The sequence below is a fragment of the Silene latifolia genome, chromosome 10, assembly GCF_048544455.1.
Source record: "Silene latifolia isolate original U9 population chromosome 10, ASM4854445v1, whole genome shotgun sequence".
Taxonomy (NCBI): Eukaryota; Viridiplantae; Streptophyta; class Magnoliopsida; order Caryophyllales; family Caryophyllaceae; genus Silene; species Silene latifolia.
This window is the reverse complement of record NC_133535.1, coordinates 17,916,255-17,927,023: the sequence shown is the minus strand read 5'-3', so window position 1 is coordinate 17,927,023 and position 10,769 is coordinate 17,916,255. Positions and strand designations below refer to the sequence as shown.

The 10,769-nt window shown below is 34.9% G+C and overlaps 1 protein-coding gene across 1 annotated transcript; it reads left to right on the top strand.

Annotated features, from left to right (window-relative positions):
- Positions 1-6,178: 6,178 nt before the first annotated feature.
- LOC141605274 (uncharacterized) lies at positions 6,179-10,278 on the top strand. The gene is made up of 3 exons (XM_074423973.1): positions 6,179-7,876; positions 8,953-9,096; positions 9,213-10,278. The coding sequence occupies exons 1-3, from the start codon at positions 6,926-6,928 to the stop codon at positions 9,924-9,926; spliced, it is 1,809 nt and encodes a 602-aa protein (XP_074280074.1). The 5' UTR covers positions 6,179-6,925; the 3' UTR covers positions 9,927-10,278.
- Positions 10,279-10,769: the final 491 nt, after the last annotated feature.

Below are 10,769 nucleotides of genomic sequence, written 5' to 3'. Positions count from 1 at the left end.
TTTGCTTGATATTGTAAGGTTATCGATGGTGGTGTTATACAGAATGCAGGTGCAGATGTCGGGCTGCTGAAATAAGGGTACGCAATCGTGATGAAATATGGAGTGATGGGGATGGTGAGGTGATGACGAAAGTGGTGGTAATTGATGGAGGAAGAAGGTGAATGGTGAATGGAGGTGCGGGTTTAATGGTGTGTGTTAATGGTGATGGTGAAATGGTGATTGGTGGTAATTGATTGATGGTTCTGGGACGATTGATGATGATGGATGTCGGGTTTGATGGTTGATTGTTGAGGGATGTCGTGTGCGTGTTATTGATGGTGAAATGGGAGCTCGATGATGATGGTAATGGTGTACTAATGGTGTACTGTGTGGTATTTGATGATGAATGTTGAAGACACAGGGTGATGATAGAAGATGACGGTTAATTGATAAGTCAATGGTTGACTTTCCCCATTATTTTCTTGCCTTGACCCTTCCTCAAATTCCGTCTTGACTCGCTTCACTTTATTTTCCGCCTTGCTTTCCGTCTCATCTATACATAAAATTAATAAAGTAATTATGATACTAATCATTATTCATTATATATATATTAATCTTCTAAGATGTATTGCCACATGGCATGCTAATATTTCAGCCATGCTTACATGGCATTCTATAATTATTTTTAGTTATTTTGAGTAATTTGAACATTACACATATCACGGAAAAAAAAGGAAAGTTTAACATAACACTTAAATCAATTAAAGAAGCAATATAAACTTATCATTATTTACCAAAATTAAATTATAATTATCAATTATCAATCAATCCCTAAATTCACGAATATTTCAAGTTGAGATAATCAATTGAAAAAATAGATTATAAACTAATTTAATGTAGTTCTATAGCTATATGATATTCTTTCAAGCAAAACTACATAATATATTTATATAAGCGAAATTACGAAATATATGACTCTGAAACTAACTTATAACCGAAATTACGGAATATATTCTAAATTCCTATATTGATGGTACTCTTCCCAAAAACAAAAGTACTATTTACCATGTTAAATCTACAAACTACAATAAAAAAAAATACTCCATTAGCTATTGTGGTTGTCGGTAATTATTATGTTAAAACGGTCTTATATTGTGAGACAGTTCTATAATGTAGAAAGACAACTTATTTGTTAGCATTAAATGAATAGTTTTTGTTTTATATAAAAATGGACCGTCTCATGGTGTGAGACCTTCTTATTTTATAATTTTTAACTCATTAAATAAAAAGACTATTTTTTTATTAATTTAATAATAAAACAAAACCCTTTTTTTATTAACAAATATGGACAGTTTCATAGTTGAGATTGTCTTAACCTATAATTTATGAATACATTTTATAAGCATTATTTTTTTTTTCAGATGACTTTTTAATGTGTATACGAGGTAGAAGGGCGGGCTTCATTTGAGATTATTTTCCCAATAACTTTTTACACCATTTAAGTGGGGTTATATATCCTTTATATTGTCTATATATCTCAAACAGGTTGGGCGGGTCGGATCATACAGGTCGGGTACGATGGGTTCAAATACGGGTCGAGTCATACGGGTGATGGGTCGAGTTATTAGGGGTAAAGTGCCGGTCAACAATTAGTATCAAACGTCTTTTATAGATGGGAAAAATATTTTTAAAAACTAAAGTATATTTAATATTAATATTTTAATCATATTCAATGTTTAATTTTTCAATTATTTTTTCAAATATATTATATAATAAATATTAATTATTTAATAAAAATTATTTTAACTTATCTTTGACTCAACGGGTCGACGTGTTCGTGTCGATTTCACTTAAATTAATGAGTCATTTCGGGTTCTAGATCGAACGGGTTACTGCTCGAGATTTTCGGCTTTTCACCCTGGAAAAAATGGATGGGGTCGGGTCGGGTCGAAACTTGACATGTCTACATCTTAGTCATGTCTTAAACTCATAACTTATCATTTAATTACAATAATATGGATACGAATTGTACAAATAGTGAAATAACCAACTCTAATCTATTGTGTTTTACATTTATATAATATCGACTTTTGTATGACTTAAAGTTTATAACAATATATGGAGTATTAGATTAAAGGTAATCATCTAACCAGAGAGTATAAAACAGCCCGTGAATATCACGGGTTTAAAACTAGTATTATATAAAAATACAATTAATTATTAATTATGACTAAGACGACTAATTATTATAAATTAGTAAATAAATGAGCTATTAAGTCGACTGAAGGGCACAAAAATCGAGTCAAGTAAAGGATTAAATATGGGGTAAAATGACACTAAAATTATACTTATCGGCGAGGTACGCCATTCGAACTCGAGACGTCGCCTCAACCCATAAGCTTCAAGATAGGTCCATTTTTTCCTATCTAGACAGCATCCACTAGCAATCATTGTATCACTTAAATTGTAATTCATTGACATATTGATTATAGCTTCGAAGTAGTGTTTCAGGTCAAGCAACTCTTGCTTGCACTCGTGACGCATCCATTGATATCGTAGGAAGTCAATGCATTTAGAAAACCCAAGTCCCGGCATAATGTTACGTAGCTCGGGATATGATAAAAAAATGGTTAGAAAATTCATTGTTGTTGGTTGCAGGTTCTGGACAAATTCTGGTTGTGCAATGAAGTGACGTACGTAGAAGTAGTGCAACTTTCTTGACTTTACCAGAGATGTCTCGAGATCGTAGAATTTTGCAAAACATTTATCCAGTGTTTGGCTGAAGAGAAAATACCTCTTTGGAGGGGCTGTTTAGGAAAAATAGAAGTTAGTGAGGGCCACAAAGTAATAGAGATAGCACAGAGAGTCAAAGAGATGTCTTGCGGTGCACAAATTCTCAGTAATGACCCATTTATATAGATAGGACAAAAAGCTTGTTATTCCCAAGACATTTCCTTTTTGTCTTATCCTTACAAATGGATACTACTTGATCCATCTTAACTTAAGATGAATATATCCGTCTTAAGAGAGATTTACTTACGGTGAACATCCTCTTGAATCAAACTAGACCCTGTATAAAACTAGACTCTATGCAAGATTTGAGTGGGGTCCGGGAATCAAGAAAATAAAGACTCCGAATTTATTAAGGATAAACACAAGTCAGTGACTCACCTATACGCATACGCTTGCATAATTTTGTTTTGTTTTCATCGTCGTTTTCTTCTTTTATCCAATTTAGCATTAGTTCGCAGTTAACTATTACGGCTTATTGGCTTATGGAATATAATCTAAAGAATCAAGCTACCTATGAATTTCAGATGAAAAAACGAGACTCGATAATTCAAACCCACAAAAAAAATGATAATTGAAAAATGCAACAGAATTTAAAGAATGAATATGATAAAAGAATGTTATAACCTATGAATGGAGCTTTAGAGCATTAGCAATAGCCGACGAACGAACGAGACACTGTTGGAACTGGTTTGAAAAAAATTCGACCGTTGTGGTTTGAGCCGTCTGTGCAGGTAACAATAACAAGAAAATAACATGGAAAAATGAAGAAGGTGAGCGTGAACAAAAATGCCTAAAAATATAGAAGGAAAAAAAGAGCGTGGTGTGCACAGACCATGAAACAATGATTAGTATTAAGTGATTGTGGGCCCACTCATTTATACTCTCTTTTCGATTCGTCAAATTGTTATATCACGCCCATGTTTTAGTTGTTACGCCACCTATTTTTTCATTTATTCCTAACTAGTTCTATTACCCGTGAAATTTACGAGGTTAGCTGTATTGTCACGTTGGATTATTAATATTTCGCCACGAATAATGTTACGTTTATTAGTGTTTTGTCACGATTATTGTTATTATTATTTTTTTTATTTTTTCTTTTTATAATAAGGATGCGCGCAACTATCATTAAAAGAAAAATAAAAGTTTACATGAAATTGGTGGGGAGCCGATAGACAATCTGGGCTTCCACACCCTTAGCAATAGCAAAGCTAAGTCGAGTAAAAATGTAAGCGGCCATCCGAGTCCCGCATCCTGAGATACCGAGAATTTCTGGATCCGCTTGAGCAAGACAACAGCTAAAAAAACATTTACTAAATATTTTATTACTAAATGATTAATATGTAGATAAAAAAACATTTGAAAGAAAGAGTGCACGCACATAAAAAAAATATTTGGCGAAAAATCGGTGTCGCTAATGGAAATAGAATGATTTTCAACTCTAGAATCAAATTCACACAAAGATAACGTAGTGATACGTAATATATATAAAAAGAAAACATAATCAATAAAAAAATCGGTTAAACCAACACTTCCTCCATTTTTATGTTTTTTTTCCATTTCATTAAAATACTCTTCACATATATTAGAGAAATGAGAAGAAATAGAAAAATAGAGGGAGTATTATTTCTTAAAAAGATTTGCACAAATAGTTACACAATACAAGTAAAGTACTATGTATCGTATCGGTAATATAGATTAGGAAAATAATATCATAAGTCATATCATATATCATATATTAGTTCATCTTCGACGCTTCTACATAATAAAGACATGAAACAAGTAAAAAATAACGTAAATAGATACATAATATAATGCTTTTGATGGGATCTCAAAATAATCATATAGTATGAAAAAAGATAAATAGAAGTAAGACAAATATAGGTTAATCATCATCTTTATCATATTTTCACTTACCCCACATTAATATGGTATAATTATTATTACCCTGCAAAAACCAAATGAGGTCTTTACCTCATGTTGTTTCCTTTTTATTATTGTGAATTGATTTCTTCTAATTTGACAAAATTTCATTAGGTTTCGATTCAAATCGGACCTTCATGACCATTTGGACGGATTTTTCTCTCCCGGTTTTTGGATAAATATTTTCTTAATTACGTTTTTTTTATATGTTGACATGCGTTTTATGTGTTCAAACTGTAAAGCCATGTAATTTTTTATTCAGTTTGATCAATTAGAAAAATATCTTAAAAATATTATGAAACGACATTTTCAAGGAAATTTTAACATAAACAATTTCAAGTTTACACTACCTTTTCATAAATATTCCAAGTTTTAACAACCCACGTGATTGCACGAGGACATAAGGTTAACTTGAATGGTATGTCATACACCCAAAAGGGGTCTCTACATGATCTCGGGCAATCAAACCAATACACACCAAAAGAGCAGACGACTACATACATTTTGTGCTATGGGGATTCAGGAGGGGCGTAATAGAATGGGTTAACAGGTGTTTGAGGTCAGGTTTTAAGAGTGTTGGCAATAGACCAAAAAGAGCAAAGAAAATGAATAGAAAAAAGTCACTGCGGGTCCAAGGGGTTTAACACTGAGTTGACCAAAATCACCAAAAGATTAAGGAGAAAAGATCAGAGTAAATCAAGACAAGTTGAAGTGATTAAGGTTTTAAAAGAGTCTAGGATGAAGGTCAAATTAAAGGAGTAGAAGGTAAGCGGGAGCTGACAAAACGAGGGACAGATCCATAGAATGTGGATGATACTCTTAGAATGATGGTGACACATGCTAAAAAAGGCGAAACAGGCAAACCTCGAAAGGAGAGACTAACATTATGTGGGAGTATACCCCCACCAAGCAAGCTACAAGAAAAGAAAATTACGATGCTTGGTATATGTGGAACATAATCATTTAAGGTTGGCCATGAAAAGAAGGGTAATGTGTGGGTAAGAGCACTCTTTAAAGTAGCACCGAGAGTTGATATAAAAGTCACAATATGGTTAAAAAGAAATTGAGTAACAAGAATATGTTAATGATGAAAAAAGAGCACATTAAACTCATTATCAAAAACGTTTCGAGAGACATTGACAATAATAAAGATATGAAACGCATGGTTGAGGTAGTGAGGACAGGTCAAAAAAGAAGGGATCTAAGAGGCTTGAGGGTATACTGCATGACTGCATATATATTAGTCGTTTATCATACTTTAAACTCAAAGATCAAAAGAGAGGATGCGTGTACATGTTGTATGTAACATATGCAATGTTAAACGAATTAAAATACAAATAGATTGTATTTTTTGTTTTATTTTAAGTGTTTTTTGTAAATAACCCCCTTATATGTACGTTTTTTTACAAATAACTCCCTTATATGTGCATCTTTAGTAATAATCGCCTTAAATCTCACTTAATTCTAAAAATTACCACCAAAACTGAATTACGATAACAAAAGTTAAAAAACCCGTTCCAACTACGATATTACGACTCAAATTTATATAAGATACCTAAACTACCCTTTTATTACTTATTACACTACTCAGTACTCACACCCTCCTAATTCACACATTATACTCAATTTGCTCGCTCATTCATTCATCCCCAATTACAAACCCTAGTTTTAATTCATCTCCAATTATTCCCTTAATTCTCATCGTTTTTGCGACGTTCTTAGCAAATGTTTAGTTGATTCTTTAATTGTCCGGATTATATAGGCCAGTTCTTTCGATTCGTCCTTCAATTTTTTGCGTCTTTCTACAGTGTTTAAATTTGGTTGCTGGGTTTAAAAGCGTTTGTTGGGTTTAAATTTAATTTGTTAATAGTGTTTGCTCATTGTGAAATATTTGCCCCCATAAATTTCTGTACTTTTGTTTGGAAATTAGGATGATGGAACACAAATTAAACACTTGGTATTCATTGTCTTTGAAGCCCAAGCCAAATGAACAAAGAAAATTGTACGTACTTAAAATCTTAAAGTGAAGGTGTACATTGAGTGAATTCTTTTTCGGCCCCAATTACTCCATTGGAAAAGTTCTTTGTTTTGTTATTAGACGTAAATTCTGAGCAAATGTTGTCCCCTAACACAATTAGTAGGTGTTAATATTTTTTGTTAGGTTTAAATTTGTTGCGATCAATAGTATTTAAATTTTTAATTTGTTGATTTTGATGTTCAATTTTTATGTAGGATGTGTGAAACAATTAATATGGGTAAAAATTCTTTCTCAGTTGATGTTAGATTTCATCATGGTGGTAAATTTGAGACTAATAATAAGGGTAAAATTGGTTATGTTGGGGGGACTATAAGCTTGAAATTTGGGCTCTGTTATGATAGACTCACATATGATAGTGTAATCGACAATGGAAGAAGTTTTATGAATGATAAGCCTTTTGAAGCTTACTTTAAGCTTAAAGGTAGGAGTTTCACGACTGGGATGCAGAGATTGAGACATGAAAGGGGCATGATTGACTTCCTAAACTCAAGGGATAAAGATGATGTACTTGATCTATACTTTGTTGAGGTTAGTAAAGATTCAAATCAAGTGAGCCCTAAAACTAAGAACCCTTCTGTTAGTTTGAATCAGCAAGATGAAAGTGTAACTGAGGCAAGCAATGAATTTATAGTCAGTCCTATCTCATTGAGGAGAAGCCCTAGGTTTACATACACACCTAACTCTATTAGGAGATCACCAAGATTTGGAATTTCTCCTATTCTGGAGCCTGTTAGAAGGTTAGAGAAGCTGCCAGCTAGAAGAAAACTTACTGAAATATTTGAGAGGCAAAATAAAGAAACTACTAGTGAAGATTTGATAATGGCTGAGAAGCAGAAGGGGAAACAAGTGGTGCCCGAGTTTGACAATGCAGTTGATGGGGAGTATGATGAGGACATAAATAATGGGTATGAGGAGGGTGGGTATGAAGAGGGTTATTGGACAGAAGATAGTGAGCTAAGTGACTATGAAATAGGCAACAATGAAGTTGGTGGTGACTTTGTGGAGGATGAAGAGTTGTTCACTGATGTTATTGATGATTCACTTATTGATGCAGTCAATAAGAACATTAATCAATCGTGTACAAAAGCTAGGGAGACAGTTAGGAGTAGGAGTCACATTCATAATGTTGATGATTTGAATGTTCAGGTTGGGGAGGACACTAATTTAGCTTCTGATGATGACAATAGTATGGGTGGTTCGGATCAAGAGGCTGACCCTTATGATACATTTAACCCCGATATTGACTTTAACAAACCCATAGTGCTTAGGGTTGGGTTGAAATTTCCATCAGTTTATGAGTTTAGGAAGGCAGTAAGGCAGCATGCCATTGAGAATGGGTATGAACCTTTCTTTTCTCACAATGAGAGTGCAAGGGTGACTATATATTGTCGACATAGGTGTAAATGCCCTTGGAATACAAAGAAGTCAAGGTTGCCCAGGTGTACTTGTGGAACTAAAAGAAAGTGTTTATTCAGGCTGCATGCCACCAAAATGGAGGGTGATGTGTTGACTTTTCAGATTAAGTCAATGCACTTGGAGCATATCTGTGTTTATACTACCAAAAACAGAATGGTCACTGCTGAATTTTTGGCTGATAAATACTTGGAAGTTTGGAGGTCTGACCCACATTGGAGCTTAACGGGTACTCAGGCTAGGGTGAGATTGGACTTAGGTGTTGATGTTGGGTATCATAAGTGTTGGGTAGCAAGAGCTAGGGCAAAAATGATAATATGGGGTAACTCTGATGAGCAGTACAGTAGGGTATGGCAATATGTTGCCACCATTAGGAAATACAACCCAGGATCTAGCTCATTTGTGATGGTTGATAGGGTTGACAGACCACCACCGGTGTTTCAAAGGATGTATATCTGTCTTGCTGCTTGCAAGGAAGGGTTTAAAAATGGATGTAGGCCTCTTATTGGGGTGGATGGCTGTCATTTAAAAGGAGCGTACCCTGGGATGTGTTTGGTGGCAGTGGCAATGGATGGTAATAACAACATTTTCCCTGTTGCATGGGCGGTTGTGGAGGTGGAGAATTCTGACTCTTGGAAGTGGTTCCTTGAATTATTGGTGAAGGACATAGGCCATGATGAGGGTGATGGTCTGACAATGATGTCTGATAGGCAGAAGGTAAGCATCTAATTATTTCTTATCTCATCCATTCTTTTCTTTTCTTTCCTATACTAAGTTAAATACTAAGCAATTATTGTGAATTATGGCAGGGACTTATTGATGCAATGAAGGTTGTTGTCCCCAAAGCGGAGATTAGATTTTGTGTTAGGCACATCTGGGCCAATTTCAAGTTACAATTTAGTGGCCAAGCATTCAAAGAAAGCTTCTGGCAGGCCGCATGGGCCACAACAGAGGTAAGGTCTTCATCAAGTTCCTTACTAATTTCCATGACCATTTTCTGAAAATAACCTTCATCACAGACTACTTTCTATTTTTCATGGCTACTTACTAACAATGACTTTCATCACAGGTTGAGTTTTTGGCAGCTCTTGAGGGCATCAAATTTCTAAGTGAGCCTGCCTATCAATATGTTAAGGCCATTCCACCCAAACATTGGAGCAGACATGCTTTCAAAACAACTTGTAAGAGTAGCATGATTACTAACAACCTCTGTGAATCATTCAATGCTGTCTTGAAGGATGCAAGGGACAAGCCAATTCTGACCCACATGGAGTGGATGAGAAGATATATAATGAAGAGGAACTATGAAAAAAGGGAAGGGGTTGACAAGTATGAGAAGCCTTTTATGCCTTACATTGACAAATGTTTTAAGAGGGTTATTGCTGAGTCAAGGTATTGTGATATCTTCTCATCCATAGATACTAATTTTGAGGTTGACTATAAAGGTGGTTCATACACAGTCAATCTGGTCAACCAAGTGTGTAATTGCAACCATTGGGCGTTGAGTGGAATCCCTTGCATTCATGCCATGGCTTGTATACTTCAACAAAGACACATTCCAGAAGACTATGCTGATCAGGCCTATTCAAAGGACAAGTATTTGTTGGCCTATACACCTGCAGTAAACCCTATGCCTGGGGTAACCCATTGGGAGAAAGCAAACCAAGAGGAGCCTCTACCACCATTGATGAGGAGAATGCCTGGAAGGCCCTCAAAGAAAAAAAGGAGAAAAGAACCTGGTGAAGGATCACAAGTGAAAAGGGTGAAGAAGGCTAATAAGTGAAGTAGGTGTGGCACACTAGGGCATAACATCAAGGGATGTAAGAATGCCATGGCTGCCCCCAAGGTAAAAAACACAGGTGATAGACCTGTCACCAACTCAGATTGGGTGAAGGCTGCAAGAAATAAAATTGAGCAAAGGAGGGCACGCAAGGCAACTAACCAAGCTTTCGTAAGTCAATTCAATGGGAGCTAATCAACCACCTGATGAGTCAAGAACTCAACCTTAAATGACCTAGGATATGTTTGTTACAAGACATTTCATGTAATGGTACATTTATCAGTACAATTTTGTACTTATTTTTTGTTAGACTTGGTAAGTGGTGATTTGCAAAAGTATTTTTGAACATGAAGTGTGGTATTGGCAATGAAATTTAGCCCTGTGCCTTGGTAAAAAATCAGCCTTGTGATGAAAGCGATGAATTTTGATAACATTCTCGTAGCATCAAAACAATGTTTTAACACAAATGTGCAAATGCACATTGCCTCTCATTAAAATTTCACAACCAAATGTTACATTACATACTCAACAACCTACATTAAAACCAAACTAATTTACTACCAATCTACCTTAACACTTAACTAATTTACTACCAATCTCACTGATAACTTAATAGCAAACAACTTAACTAACCCAACTTAGTAATACACAAAAAGATACAGCCAAAGACTAACAATTGCAATACAGAGGATTAGTAACGAAATCAATGTAAGCCTTGTCCATGTTCTTCTTGGATGCTAATATCTCCATGATTATGTCCTTCTCCATTTACATCTTTCCTTCATCAATCCACTTGAAGTGTCCTTCTACCTTAATTCTAGAAACCATTAAAACCCACCTGAAATT

What these genes read in the sequence shown, in the direction of transcription:
- LOC141605274 (XM_074423973.1), top strand. Translation starts at nt 6,926, where the DNA reads ATGTGTGAAACAATTAATATGGGTAAAAATTCTTTCTCAGTTGATGTT. An exon ending in TTGATGATTTGAATGTTCAG is followed by an intron (nt 7,877 to 8,952) that starts GTTGGGGAGGAC and finishes GAATTATGGCAG; the next exon opens with GGACTTATTGATGCAATGAA. An exon ending in CCGCATGGGCCACAACAGAG is followed by an intron (nt 9,097 to 9,212) that starts GTAAGGTCTTCA and finishes CTTTCATCACAG; the next exon opens with GTTGAGTTTTTGGCAGCTCT.